Here is a 16,188-nt window from a genome sequence, read left to right as displayed (position 1 = left end):
CTATTTGCTAAAGCCTAGCTCCTCTTCTGAATTTGGTCCAAACTTAGAACTTTCCCCACAAAGCTTCCCAAGCAAAGAAGCTTATTTTTTATTGCACATAAGAGTTCCGGATTATCTTTATTGGGAAAAAAACTGATGAGTCCGGTTCTAAGGCTTTGTAAAGAGACTTTACCGAGAAGTTTCTGTCCTTCAATTCCAATCACTGCACCCTATCCTCCTCACCCAAATTCACTCTCTTCCCACACAAACATAACAGTAGCCTCTCCACCTCATCCATTTCCCAATCATTGAAAGGCCTAGAGAAGCGAGGGTTCCATCTCCTCCCATTTCCCTACTTTGTGAAACAATCCAAACATCTTTCACCCAAGCCTCTTTGGGAGTAGCTAAGGCAAATAAAGAGGGGAAAGAATCACACAAAGGTGTAGTTCCACACCATTTGTCCTTCCAAAAGCTCACCCTCTGTCCATTACCCACCACAAAGGAAAGTCTAGAGCTAACGAGGGGCCCAAGCTTTGTGATTGCTTTCCACAACCTTACAACATGGAAAAACCATCTAACATCCTTAGGTGTGAGAAACCATGAATGATCTCTTGACTTGTTGAATAATTCACCAAAATATGAGCAAATGGTGTTAGTTTTACTTGATCGGATGCATCTACTCACTAGGGTTTTATACCATCAACACCTATATTCCTTTTCCATGTCCTTGACATAACACCTACTTGTGCACTCTAATGGATCCCTTGAAGCTCTTACCAAAGTTTACATAGTGTGAGTTTTTGACCTTTGTTATGGTTGATAGGTGTTTTCAAGAAGGATCTTAAAAGGTTTGAAAGATTGAGGCACAAGCTCAAAGAATGACTATATTCTCTAGAGTTTTGAAGCCCTCAAAATTTCAATAAAAAAATAACCTATATATACTTAAAAAAAACCCTAGGAATTAATTTTGAAGAGTTTCTCGATTTTAAAACATTCCAAAAACGTGTTTTACAGTTAGAAACCAAATAGGAAATACAAAGTAATTTCCATCCTACCTTTTTGTATTTAGTCATTCCAAAAGTTTTACTAATCCTTAAATGCATGCATGCTTCAAAAGAAATTGATTGAATGAGTCTAAAGTTGACTTTGAAGCAATCCGAAAGTAAAATTGAAGTAATAAGACTCAAGGAAGTATGTCGCATCTAATCAATATGTAATAGAATAAAATTGTCAGTCTAAACTGATACATCAACATAAGGGATAGAATCTCGAGGTGACATTCAAAACTGTTTAAAAATTGCCTATTTGAACTGGTTTGGATGAGGAAGAAGGGTTAGAAGAGAACTGTGCTTGACTTGTATAAACCCTTGTAGGTGTTTCGACTGTTCTTTGGTGAAGAGATTTGATTCTTGTTTTTGTACACTAATAGCTATGGCTCTATTAGGGAAGTGTTTTTAAAAATAGTTCTGAAAAACAGTTTTTGAAAATTGTTCTATGATGTTATGCAGAAAAAAGTTTGTTTAGGAACATCAAATGTTTTTAACTTATTTTCTATATATTTAAATATGTTTTAAAATAACTTTTATATGTAGCGTTTTATTTTTAATCATTTTCCATATTTGTATAATTATTTTTTAAAATAGCCATAAAAAAACAAGTGAAAACAATTAAAAAATGTTATATGAAAAGAACTAGGTTTTTTATTTTTAAGAACAAAAAACTATTTTATGTTTTTTGGTTGTCAAACGTATTTTGATTTTTGTTTTAGAAAACAAAAAACTGGTTTAAAAAACAATTACCAAACAGGGCCTAAACTATTTGGAGCATTTTCTGCTGCAGTCTGCAAGCTTCTACTATTATGTCCAACAAACTTGTCACCTTTCCTCCAATTTTGTGGCTTGCCATGTAGTTTTCAATAGGTGTTCTTTGTATGTCTCGACTCATGGCAATGCTCACACAGCAGGTTCTCTTTTTCATCCCTGTTCTTATTTGTATTTTTCTGCCCACTTGCCTGAACAGAAGCATATGACTTAGTAGAAATGAAGATTGAATTCTCAATATTTAGTTCTTCCCACCATCACCCTTCTTCCAATTTGTCCCTTCTAACAAAGGTATACCACTCTAAGTAGCTGAAGAGGTTCTTTGTTGAGAACTTGTCCATGTGCTTGATCTAATATGATTTTAAACCAGCTAGAGGTTCAAAGACCTGTTCTTTTTTCTGCATCTCCTTGGACTTGTCAGCATCAGTTCTCCATTCCAATCTCTATCATAATTGAGATTGAACTCTTGCCATAACCAATTCATTATATTATAGTATGCTGTTGCTGTATTTCCACCATTTGTCTCATGTGTTTGACATTTAAGATCATACAATTGAGTTGCATTTCCCAAATTCGAATAGGTCTCCATATCAACCACCCACAATTCTCCAGTGGATAAGTAGAGAAAAGCCTGGCTATGTCTAGATCCACTGAGTTAACAAGCCAAGACAAAGCCATAGAATTCTCATGATCCCAAGCTTCATATGCAAGATCATTAGTCTTCGGTGCTTGCAATGAGCCATCTAAGAATCCAATCTTCCCTTTTCCTTTCATAGAAATCTTAACAAATTCTGACCATTGCAGGAAATTTTGTTGATTTAAGTTATGAGTGGGGTTATATATGCAAAAGGATTTTCTGTAACACCTTGAGTTTGAGTTTGACTGGTGGCTAGGTCAAAGCTAACATCTTGAGTCATCTCTGACATTCTTCTATTAAATAATAATTAAGTTAGAGAGATATCAAACTCGTGTGTCAGAAATGAAGGTGAAAACCAAACACAAATGACAAACCCATGTCAGTAATGAAGGCCAACTGGCAGGGTTAATAGTGGTGCAGAGAACCACACCTATGATTTACATGGGAAAAAACCCAACTGCTGGCGAGAGGATACCCATATATCTTGAGTGTGCTTTGATATCATGTTGTGCAAATTCTGAATATATTTTTTTATTTTCTCTTATAAAATTGTACAATATATCATTTATAAAAATACAATGGGAACAACCTAGGAAAGGAAGATTTGCAGCTATACAATTCCTAAATCATAATTTGGAAATCAAGGAGAAAAACTTGTTTCTGGGACATTTATATTTTACCAATCAGTCCAGAATCAAGTGAACCAAAATCTAGAGGTTGACTTTCCACAAATTTAACTACCTAACCAACAAATTTTAGTGATTCATTCAATATGGCATTCATGTTATATAGTAATTCTGAAACTTAGGTACATAACATAATGATACAAGACAACATTACATAGCATAATGATACAATCCCTTGGCCCAAATGTTTGCTCTCTATGTATGGGTAGTGGAGAATTGATAGATCACATGTTTTTACATTATGCGACAACTTTGGAGTTATGGCACAAACTATTCAGACTAGCTAGTTTGGCTTGGGTTCCTCCTAGATGTGTTAGTGACATGTTGACTATTTCTTTTTAAGGGTTTGAAGAATACTCCTAGAGGCAAAGTGATATGACAAATCACTTTCTTTCATGGATTTGAATGGTTTGGAGGGAAAGAAACACAGTGATCTTGGAGGAACAAGTGGAGGTCTACCAAAATGATGAGATCTAGTCTACTTCTATTCATCATTTTGGGCTTCTACTACTACAACTTCCCAAGACATTTCCCTCAACATAATTCAACTTGATTGGATATCTACATGTAGATCCAAAGGGTTAAAATAGCAATATTGAGTTGTTTTGATGTATTATGGGGAGTATTATTTTTCCTCTATTTTGATCAGCTTTGTACCTCATTTTTAATGAAAATGTGTTTGTTTCTGATCAGAAAAAAAAGGAAGAAAAGATGTCAAACTTTTGAAAATATTATTAAATAAATTACCATGATATTGATAGAATTTTTGCCACCGCTCTCTGTCTCTCTGTGAATGTTGTTGCATATTCTTCTGCCCTAATCTAGAAATACCAGAAAATTGTTTAACATACATAGAAACATCGTCTAGAAAATGATTGTTATTTGAAATAAAGCTGCTGAGATGGATTAGTGTCTATACAAGAATAGATAGAATAAAAAATGGATGCATGTTAAAGAAAGTGAAAGGGACCAATTAAGGACAAGATATGGAAAAGTCATTTACTATGGTCTGGTATCCAAGATGGTGAATGCTTTTCATAAGGACGGTGTTGTATGACTTGATGAAGAATATGTACTTTAGATAGAGCTGAATGGCGAGGAAGAATTTACAACTGGCCTCAAGTAGTTGGGATTCAAAGCTTTTTTGAGTTGGGTTGAGTTGAACTATGCTGTAATTGTACAAGCTTAGCGTCAAAATAGAAAAAATAGATTGATGCTTAAAAAAACCACCACAAGTAGTCAAGGAGAATGGCTCCATGTAAAATAGAAAGGGTCAAACCCTATGAAATTACATCATAAATGGATAAGAAACAATACTTGTATTCTATTTGGTAAAAGGAAGTAGTAATCTTTAATTTTTCATGCATAAGGAAACAAAGCATCAAAACTCAAAAGAAGCATGAGATCCCTTCTAAATCAACTACAGAAGAGGCTTCTCTCTTGGCATTATATTAGAAAAAGGATTGGAAATCCTTCAGAAAATGTAAAAAATGTACAAGAGTATAAAATGAAAAGGAAAAACAAACGACTTTGCTGTAAAAAGTCTTTGGCTTTGGAGGAGAGCATCAAATCTCAAAGAAGCATGAGACCCCTAACAAATTCAACAAGAGGATGGGCTCTTCTCTCGACCAGCCTATTCATGTATTGATTAGTTGATCTAAGCTTTCAAGAGAAAAAGCAACCTAATCACCAACAAAGATCCATATCATTTACTTCAATGATTATATCTGTGATAGATTGATGACATCCTACCTAATTGCAACTATGCAATCTCAAGGAAAACAAGTATTTCTACCTTAATAGCTAGCCAAACCTGGTTTTCTTTGAAAAGCTCGAATGTTCACCCTTACAATATTGAGTATGTCCTCTAATACTTATCTAATCCTTAGTACCTGTGAAGTGTCCATGAAAATTAAGCTTCCAAACACCGATTGGCGAAGGAACCCACAAAGCCTGTAAGTCCACTTTCCTAATAGGGAGGCATACTGAACTTCATTCTTGCCAAATGGTGCTGAAGGAAACTCCTTGAACTCTATAGATCTCCTTGATAAGTGACATCCAAAATACACAATTAGGAATTAGTCACTTTCTTTATAGTAAATTATTGTTGATGTGCACAGACCAACAAGAAAGACTATGTTAGATGAAAGTGGAGATTTCTTGATAGACTTTGCTTGGACCACCTATGTTGAGTCTAGTGATCAAGGATAAACAAAAATACTTTACAGAGTTTGTGCATAGGACTTATCCCCGTCTATTTGCAACATTATGCATAATGCTTTCTACTGATTAAAAAACTTGAGAAAAAGTTCTTTGCTATATACAACTTATTTTTTTCTTTTCTTGTTTTTCTAGATCGACTTGCTGCCGCCTCCTAATGGTGAAGGCTTGTCATATGAAGTTTTCTGCAAGGACCTACGACCATCTTTAGATTGGTCACCATCATATGGTTGGAAAGTACCTAGTCCTATGGTGGGTTCCTTTTACTCCTTCATTTGCATCTTCTTTCTGTTCTCCTTTTAACGTCAATAATCCTATGAAGTTATCTTTTCATGTATTTGATTATTTATTTTTATTTTTTGTAGAATCAGTATTGTTTTATCTTAGAGCCAATCTATTGTTTGGATATCGCTTCAGGGATAGAATAAGAGTGTTACAGTATTACTGTTAACTAATAATAGGGGGGAACATCTTACTACAAAAAAATGTGTTTTGAAACTCAAAATTTTGCTTTTATTGCGTAGTTTTTTCTTCCCATTTTTTGTTATCAAAACTGTGCAGTCTCAGGCATATAGTCTATTTTATTTGTTTCTGTTTGCTTCTTATCTGTTTATTTTTATTCTGGTTGGCCTTGATCAACTGTTCATATGTTTTACATTTATATATTATTTGATTCTAATCCCTTTGTTCTGATAACAATCAATATATATATATCTTTTTGTTGGAGTATTGAAAGATAATTAATGGAATAATATCTCATTGCTTGTATCTTTCAGATTCTATGTAGGTTTTTTGGTTGGGTCATAGGAACCTTGTGGAATGTGTGTAAATTCGATCTTGAGGATGGGTTAGGAATTGAGGTCTCTTTGAGGAATAGGGCTATACTTGCTCAGTGGCTGTGATGGTTTCCAATAGAATATAATTCTTTGAGGCACTTTGTCATTAAAAAGTAAATATAGGTTGCAGATAAATGGATAGGATGCTAACTTAAGGCTACTGGTCTTTCTCATCATTTTCCTTGGAAAGCCATTTCTTAGCACTTCTGTTTTCTCTTCATGTTAGATACATTGTTAGAAATGGTTCAAGAATATATTTCTAGGAAAGCCTTTTGGTAACAGGATCATTTCACCCCTTGCAACCAAAGAAATTCTTCTATGGCTATCATTAACTCAAGTCATGCCCGTTCTCTTTCTCTCAGTTGGAGAGTCAATTTTTTGGAGAAATTCATGATAGAGAAATTACTAAATTTGCTTCCCTACCCAATATTTGGACTTGTTCCTTTTCTAATTTGGATTCTAATGAAACATATGGGCACTAGATAGAGGAGGCATGCTTATTTCTAGATTTTTGCTTTAATTCCTTATGTCTAGTGTAAATCCAACTGCTTTTCTTCTGGTTAAATTTATTAGGTGGACAAAAGCTCCCTTTAAGGTCAAAGCCATGTGGCTGATAGACGTTAAGAAGGTGAAGACTAAGCAGTTGCTTTAAATTGAAAGGCATTACAAGGTCATCAGCCTCGGAAGAGGTGTTTTATGTGTGGTCAATGGAGAATTAGTTGACCATCTGTTTCTTCATTCCTATGTTTCTTTTCAGCTATTGTTGAGCCTTATTTTCCTGTTAAGTTCTTCATTGGGCAACCCCTAAGGGTATTGGTAGTCTTTCTGTAACTCTTTTGATGGATTTGGTAGGGTTGAAAGAGGCACAATACCATAATCAAGTGTTCCCCTTGCTTTGGTATGGGTGATTTGGCTGGACAGGGAAACAGGACATCTGAGGATTAGGAGTAGGTGGGGTGATATATAGGGTAGATTCATGCTTCTATAATCTCCTTCAGTATTTTTTATTTTCAGGACTTCTGCTCAGTCCCATCTCTTTAGCTTTTTTCAGATAAGAGAAGATGGGAGATGCTTAGTGTTGGTGGGCTAATCCTCCCATAGAAAAGTTTAAGCTCAAGTCATATCTGTGCTTTGGGGAAACTGGGTTGATTTGGGCTAATCCTCCCATAGAAAAGTTTAAGCTCAAGTCATGGCTGTGCTTTGGGGAAACTGGGTTGATTTGGCATTGGGGATGTTTTTGAAAAACCATTGGGTTAGGTGGTGTATGCTTTCTTCAAACTCGCAGGATTCAGGATGACCATTGAATTTGAAAGGCTTACATAGCGGGGGTTAGGAATCTCTACTGGAAGAGAATTTTATAGTAGTTATTTCATGTGTTTCTTTAGCAAGGGAAGGACCTTGGTGTCTCTCTTATTCGTTCAGGAGGATACGGTCCTCAGTGAGGTAGTTCATGTTCGAATACCTATATTATTCAATCATGTGGGCAATAAGTTTAAGCTTATGTAAACAATAATTGTTTATATACTACATACTCTAGTTTTTCACTGTTGCACATTGAAAGTTGGAAACAAAAGTGTTTTTGATGGATTATCATCACATATTCAATTTAAAAAATGCATCTGATAACTTTTTTCTGATGGATAAATCAACAATTCACCTTATAGTAATTATTTTTGCTCTATTACCATTTTGTAGCTTATGAAACTTAATTTCATGACTCCAGTGGACATCTATGATTCTTCTGTTCTTGTATGGCTCAGATACCTTAATCTTGTGCATAGATGCTTCTTCTTTTCATTGCTTAATTGTTTGCACTCTTTGGTGGCTGCAGGAGAGTGAAACTGGCCGTTGTTGTGCTCAATTAGTTAAGCCAGTGAATTATGGTGAGATTAGCTCCAGGATCTTGCTTCTGCATTCTTTTTAAGAAAATATTTCCCTTCCACAATCTAATTTTATTTATCTTCATTAGTTTTTACCTAGATCGACTAGTGAGTGGGCTTTCTAAAACTGAATAAAATAAATTGTGGGCAATAAAAAGCTACACAACTTGTTATTGGAGTTATTCTACTTTCTTGATAAAGTTTGACACGAGCTCAAATCTCTAGTCCTATGTAAAGGGTTTAAGAGAACGTGAACGTGGCAACCGAGATTAAAGACATGGCTTTGCCATGTTTTTAATTACTTCATAGGGAAGTTATTCTTGAATGCTGCCTTTCACTTTTCCTTATCTTTGCTTTCCAATCCTTTGATGTGGTTATATTTTGATATGAACATTCAATTTGGATAAGAGATAAAGGTAGGTCATGTGCAATTGGTCCTGTTACTGTTGTAACTTATGTGGAGATCTAGTTACAGCTTCAAATTATATGCCAGCTATTTGTGCTTATAGCAGTCATTCTACTGTGAAAACGAGGATGGATGCCCTTGAAAGATTGGATGCCGTGCAAGGCCCTTTGGTTTTGCATGGAGCTGTTGTGATCAGCAAAAGTTGGCATAGTTTGTGATCAATGTCGACAACTAGTAAAATATCCATAATTATTTTCAAAGGAATGATTGTGAATCCAATTTTTCAAAAGCAATAAGTATCTAGTTAAACTACATCTTTGCTTATAAGCAAGGATCTGATCCTTGGTTTTATTTGCAACTTGATTATTTAAGATGTGTGAGAAGGTGTAACTTTTTAGTCAAGTTGAAACGGTTATGGAGGATATTATATATTGAATTAATTTTGTTACCAAGTGACGTTAAAACTAGTTTTGTCCATGTTACTTGGTAACAACATTAATTCAATATGATCAGAGCTAACAAACAAAAAAGCATACAATCATGTATATGATTCATCACACAACCACTCATAAAAAGCTAAAAAATTATTCAAAAAATAAGATCCTAATAAAAAAGCTTATTGAGAAAGAAGAAGATAGAGAAAATATGATTATTATATTCTCATTGAGGATGACGAATATTTATATACAAATATATTTGAATTCTACTCTAATTCAAACTCTATCTCCTACTCTAATTCAAATAAACAGTAGACTTCTACTTTAATTCAAACTCTATCTCCTACTCTAATTTAAACTAATAGTCAACTTCTACTCTAATTAAAACTCTATATTCTATGAAGGATAAACGATATTCCTAGATTCTCGACACTCCCTCAATTTGGTGCATAGATATCAATCATGCCTAACTTGTTTGTTAGATGTTCAAAAATTGGTCTATGAAGTCCCTTGGTTAGAAGGCCTCATGCGGTCACTTGATTGTTTGCATTTATCATTTTCGGTTTCAGATGCGAGATCTTGGTCTTTATCTTTTTCAGGGTTTTTTATAGTCAAATCTTTCTTTCTTGCCTAATCCCATTGTTCTGGTTCTCCTCCAGTTTTCCCTACTAAGTTCGTTTAGAATTCTCAAGTCCCTTTCAAAGTCAAGTCCTTTGTTTGGTTGGTGGCACACAAGAAGGTAAATACTAATGACTTGCTACAATTGAGAAAACCCTACAAAGCTCTTAGTCCTGATATTTGTAAGTTGTGCATGAGGCATGGAGAATCAGCAGATCATCTTTTCCTACATTGTTCTTTGACGATGGGGTTGTGATATAGATTATTTCAGTTAGCCAAGATGGGTTGGGTTCCCCCGAGGAGCATTTCCGACATGCTGTCCATCAATTACAATGGTTTTGGTTTATCTAAGAGATGGATAGTTTTGTGGCATGCTGCGTGCATTGCTTTAATTTGGGTTGTGTAGCGGGAAAGAAATGCGAGGATTTTTGAGGATAAAACAAGGAATTAAGAGAATCTTTGGGATTCTATTCATTTCCTTGCTTGTCTTTGGGCTTTTTGTTCCAAGGTTTTTAAGGGGACTCCCCTTAATGTGTTACAACTTGATTGGTTAGCGGCGTGTGATTCCTTTGGGCTGGTCTAATCTAGAGGGTTTGTTCGTTTTTTCATTGTATTTTCTTGATTTTGTATTCTTGTAGTTTAGTTTTCTTTGGTGGGAGGATTCCTCATCCTTCTCTCGTACTTCTTTTTTCTATCAATATATCCCTTTGTCGTTTCCTATAAAAAAAAAAAAAAAAGTTCCTTGGTTAGGATGTGAGCTAGTTGCTAGTTAGTTGGAACTAATGATGTGCATATAATACTAGCTTCAAGTTTTTCCTTTATAAAATGTCTATCAATCTCCACATGTTTAGTCCTATCATGCTGAACTAGATTATGTGCAATACTAAGTACAACTTTATTATCGCAAAAAAGCTTCAAAGGTAGCTTATTGGTTGTCTCAACTCTTTTAGGACATGCTTAAGCCACAACACTTCACAAATCCCGTGTGTCATTGTTCTAAATTTTGCCTTTGCACTACTACTGGCTACCATGCTTTGTTTTTTACTCCTCCAAGTGACCAAATTTCCCTAGATAAATGTGCAATACCTTGAGGGTGATCTCCTATCAGTTATTGAACCAACCCAGTTTGCCTTTGTGTATACTTCAACTTCTCGCTGCTCATTCTTCTTACAAAATAGTCTTTTTCTTGGTGTATTCTTCAAGCATCTTAAAATTCTACAAACTACTTCAAAATGCACTTCAAAAGGTGAATGCATATATTGACTTACCACACTAATTGCAAAGGCAATATTCGGTTGAGTGTGGGATAGGTAAATCAACTTGTCAACCAATTTTTGGTACCTGGTAGTATCTATCGGAACCCCAATTTCTACCTTTCCAAGTTTTACATTGGGATCTACAGCGGTATCTGAAGGTCTATAACCACTCATTCATGTTTCCTTTAGGAAATCAAGAATATATTTTCATTGTAAAACAACAATTCCCTTCTTTGACCGTGGTACATCCATTCCAAAAAATTATCTCAAGGCTTCAAGATCTTTAATTTCAAATTCAGCAGCTAGGCACTTCTTCAAATGATTCATTTCAACCATATTATCTTTAGTTAAAATAATGTCACTCCACATAAACCATTAAAACTTACCTTTTAGAGAGTATTTCAAAAATAGGTGTGATTTGTTTGTCCTTTACAAGAGCCTATTTTCTTCATAAAGCGGGTGAGCCTCTCAAACTAAGTTTGAGGAGATTGCTTAAGGCCACATAATGACTTTTGTAGTTTACAAACTTTTGAGCCAACCCACCCTTTTATCAAAGTCAGGGGTAGATCTATGCACACTTCTTTCTTTAGGTCTCCATTGAGAAATATATTTTTAACATCTAGTTGTTGTAGTGGCCAATTCAAATTTGTAGCAATTGATAAAACAACTTTGACTGTATTTAATTTTGCAACGAGAGAAAAAGTTGTTGAGTAGTCAATCCCATATGTTTATGTAAATCCCTTAGCAACAAGGCGTGCCTTATACCTTTGTAGAGAACCATCGGAATTATATTTGGTAGTGAACACCCACTTTTAGCCAACAGTAGTCTTCCCTTTTGGTAGAGTTACCACCTCCCAAGTCTTATTCTTCTCAAGGGCCCTCATTTCCTCAAGAACAACCTCCTTCCACTCTGGAATTTTTAGAGCATTCTCTACATTCTTCAGAATTTCTACACTAGAAAGTTGAGAGGTAAATGTGACCATGGAAGATGACAAATTCTTATAAGACATGAAATTGGACATAGGATGTTGAGTACAAGACTTGATACCTTTTTGAAATGCAATAGGGACATCAAGATCACTAAGAGACTCTTCATGATTAATATTGGAAGAAGAACATGGTTTAGATGGAGGCTTACATTTCTCAAGTGGTGAGATTAGATTTGTTTTCAAGATAGATTCATGGCCTTGTAAAAATAGGTTCTTCCATCCTTTGAATACAATTTCTCCTTGAGTAGACGCGAAACTCTTGATTGTTTTTACTTGTATTTTCATTGAATTTAGTATTTTCATGATCCTGATCATGTGTTGGCATTAAGGTGGGTTGTCCAACATTTTCAATAGCTAGATCATTTGTTCCTTAAGTTTTTCTACTACCAATTGAGTCATCAAGCATGGGTGGTTGTTTTTCTGTTTGTTCTGGAGATTTTTCTAGGAATTTTCCTAGAGTTTCTAACTATTGTTGAACTAACAATGGTTGGTCTAACTCAAACACCTCACTAGGAACAAAATCTACACTTTTATTCTCCCCCTAAGGATGATCATGGCTAAAATAAGGTTTAGTTTAAAAAAAAGTGACATCCATTGTTACAAACATTCTTTTGGTACATGGATCAAAGCGTTTATACCCTTTTTGTGTTGAAGAATATTCAACAAATATGCATTTAGATGCTCTAAGATCAAATTTTCCACGGTTATGATTATGAACATGAATGAATGCAGTGCAATAAAAAATTTTCAAAGGTAAATTTGTTGAAATCCATGAAGTAGGAAAACACATTGAAAAAATCAAGCGGTGTTTGATATTTTAAAACCCTAGTAGCCATCTTATTGATCAAATAGGTGGCGGTTAAAATAGCTTCACCCCAAAGATATTTAGGAACTTTTGTTGAAAAGAAAAGTGATCTAGTAACTTCTAAAAGATGTCTATTCTTTCCTTCTGTCACTCCATTTTATTGAGGTGTATCAACACAAGAACTTTGATGTATTATGCCATTTTCTAGAAAGTAGTTTCCCAACAATTGATTAAAGTTTTCTTTTCCATTATTAGTTATGAAAATTTGAATATTTGTTTGAAATTATGTTTTAACCATTTTGTGAAAAATTTTGAACACTTATGCTACTTTTGATTTTTCTTTTAGCAAATACACCCAAGAAACCCTTGTGTGATCATCTATAAAGGTGATAAATCACTCTTTTCCTGAAAAAGTGTCAATCCTAGAAGGTCCCCAAACATCATTATGCATTACAGAAAAGGGTTTAGAGGCTTTATAGGGTTGTGAAGGAAAAATGCACGATGACACTTTGTAAGTTCACAAGTTTCACAATGGAATGAAGATGGATCTTTATTAATAAACAGTTTTGGAAATGGATGTTTCAAATATTGAAAATTGAGATGTTCTAACCTAAAATACCATAACATTATTTTATTTTCATTAGTTACTAAAACAGATTCAAAACAAGTATTCTGAGCTTGTCTATCTAGTTTGATTCCATCTTCAAAGAGATAAAGTCCTCCACTTTGTCTAACACTAACAATTATCTTTCCCGAGTTCAAATCTTGGAATTCATGCCGAGATGAGAAAAAATTAGCTTGACACTTTAAATAAGAGGTTAATTTACTAACAAACAATAAATTACAAGATAAATTATGAACATGAAGAAAATTTTGGAGTGTAAGAAGTGAGGAAATTTTGATAGATCTTTTTCTAACAATAGCCAAAAGTGATTTATCTGCTATTTTTATTTTTGTGTTTCCTACATATGGACTATAAGAAGAAAACAGATTTAAAGAATCAGTCATGATTGGTTGCACCAGAATCTATGATCCATTGACCATTTGAATCAAAGCTAACAAGGGTTGTAGGAAGATGATTACCTTTTTGGGCTAGGGAACAAGAAGGGAATTGATTTAAAGAGACCTGAGATTAAAGAAGTTTCTACAAATGCTCTATTTGATCCTTAGTAAAAGGAGATGTTTCTAAGGAAGGTTGTTGCCCCTTTTTGTCGCTTCTGACTTGGTAGACACGACTCTCCTCGCCAGGTTTCTTCTTCCAGTTTGATGGCTTGCGTGAATCTTCTAGCAAGTATCATAAGTATGCCGGGTGTTAAGGAGCATGTTATGCAAGAGCCATAATCTTGCAAGCTTAAGATTTTGGGAAAATTGGTAGTTCAACATAATATTAGAGCTTGGTTTGGTGGAAGGTCGTGGGTTCTAGCCACCTCTCCGCAATTTGCATTTCCCTTATTTGTTTGTTGGATATAAATCCAAATTATGTCTCTCCACATGTGGGTATGGGGCCACACGCGAGAGAGGGTGTTAAGGAGCAAGATAGGCATATTGAACCAAAATCTTGTAAGCTTAAGCTATAAAGATTGGTAGTTCAACACTAGGGTTTCTTATAGTGGTCACAACATGGTCTATCACCCTTCTTAGAATTCCCTTTTTCTCCTTCTTGATCAAACCCCTTAGTAACAAGGGCAGAACTATCAAATTTTGTTCTAGCCCTTGGTGACTCAAAGTTCATCATAATGGATCTTCTAGCCTCTTTTCTTCTAGCTCTGATACCATATTGAGAAAGAAAAAGATAGAGAAAATATTATTATTATATTCTCATTGACGATGAAGAATATTTATATACAAATACATTTGAATTTTACTCTAATTCAAACACTATCTCCTACTCTAATTCAAACTAATAATAAACTTATACTCTAATTCAAACTCTATCTCCTACTCTAATTCAAACTAATAATAAATAGATAAATATTAATATTTAAATTAAGGATAAACAATATTCCTAGATTCCTTACAAAGCTCATAATATTAAGAATCATGTGGAGGTTTTAGTTTGTTGGTTGACCTGTAGATCAAATGATGGAACTAAAATAATACCTGATTTTCTAAACATTTACTCTTTATAGGGTCTGTCATTTTGATGCATTATTATGCTCATGTTACTTCTTGATCTTAGATATCTACTTCTACCATAATGTGTTTTTTGAAATAAACGTTAGTCATAATCACTATCTTTAGCTAGCTCTGTCTCTGTTTTTCCTGCTATGTTACTTTTTATTTTAGATACATGATTTCATAAATGAGCTTTACTTGCTTGACATTGGATCATTGTTGGTGCAGTTCCTGCTGAAAATGAAGGAAGAACAGATTCACAGGGTAGGGCTGGGTCATCGGTTAAGTTCAACCCATCCTTCTCTTCTCATATTTCTGATTGCTCGTCACCACCTCCTGATGGATTGGAGCATTCTCCAGAAAAAGAAATGACTGAGCAACCTCTTAACATTGCTGACTCCAAAAAGAGGAAGCAGACACTCAAAACAAAAATGGACTTGCACAAAGGGGATATGTGCATTGGAAAAACCAGTTCCTCAGATAGTGTTTCAACTTCACACGTTGGATATACTTCAGAAGAAAGGACCATTGGTGGAAGAGATCGATGCGGTAATAGTGGGTCCTCAAGGAAGATGGGAACTGATGGAAGCATTGCTTTGAATTCCATGCACTCTGACACACTAGAAGCTGCAATTTTGGATCTGGAGGAACTTGCAAACAAGGTTAAGTGGGTTAAGGGCATACTTGAAAATGGGATTCCTTTGCCAAATGCTCTGCAGCCTCCATGGAAGTTTCTGGAACACCGTGCACCTTCCACACCTAAATGAGTGCTTCAAAAGAAGGTACAAACTTAATCATCTTGAGACCTTTTATTTGATCAAGTGAATAGAAATCATGTTGCAGAACATGTGGTTAGGGGCATAATAAAGTTTGTGCAGAGCTTTTTGGCAAAAAAATGCACTTGGTTTGTCAGCTGGCAACTAAAGTGGTATGTATGTTTGAGGGAGTGGTTCGGAGTATGGGGTGGAGTTGTTCTAGGGTTGGGGCACTTTGGATGCCCAGGACTCTGCAGGGGGCATTGTGGTATTATGGGATGAGGATCTTGGAATTATTGGACCAGAAGTGGATGCTTTTTCAATGTCATGTCATTTTAGATGTAATGATGATGGCTCTGTGTGGGTTTTTTTTTCTGGTGTATATGGCCCTCTTAGCTTCATTTTGGGGGTTATGGAATGAATTGTGGTCAATTGGAGGTGACTGTTGTTGATTGCTTCCTCAAAAAAGGAATAACTGTTTGGGGACTGTGCTGCTATTAGAGGCTTTTCATTTTTTCTAGAGGAGTTCAAATTGATGGACTTACTAGGTGATGTGCTTTTATCTGGGTAGAAGGTTAGGGAGGCTTTTCAACCCTAGGCTTGCCCTCCTTGATTGTTGCAGTTTGTGCTCTTCTAAAACCCTGCTTAGATTTGAAAAATGTGGCTTGATGGGTGAGTATAGAGCATGATCAAAAGATTGGGAGGTTGACTACAGATTTCCACGCATCTCTAAGTCTCTTAGTTCCAGA

At 35.1% G+C, this 16,188-nt stretch overlaps 1 protein-coding gene across 1 annotated transcript in view; it reads left to right on the top strand.

Moving 5' to 3' along the window:
- LOC117922561 overlaps nucleotides 1-16,188 on the top strand; it is a 42,560-nt gene that overhangs the window by 24,574 nt on the left and 1,798 nt on the right. Inside the window, exons 6-8 of the mRNA XM_034840708.1 lie at nucleotides 5,478-5,594; nucleotides 8,010-8,061; nucleotides 14,913-15,466. Of these exons, the coding sequence (XP_034696599.1) occupies nucleotides 5,478-5,594; nucleotides 8,010-8,061; nucleotides 14,913-15,451 (708 nt within the window). The 3' untranslated portion in view covers nucleotides 15,452-15,466. The remainder of the gene's footprint in view (nucleotides 1-5,477; nucleotides 5,595-8,009; nucleotides 8,062-14,912; nucleotides 15,467-16,188) is intronic.

The sequence above is a fragment of the Vitis riparia genome, chromosome 9 (assembly GCF_004353265.1).
Source record: "Vitis riparia cultivar Riparia Gloire de Montpellier isolate 1030 chromosome 9, EGFV_Vit.rip_1.0, whole genome shotgun sequence".
NCBI lineage: Eukaryota > Viridiplantae > Streptophyta > Magnoliopsida > Vitales > Vitaceae > Vitis > Vitis riparia.
The sequence above is the reverse complement of the archived record's forward strand: the minus strand, read 5'-3'. Positions and strand labels throughout refer to the sequence as shown.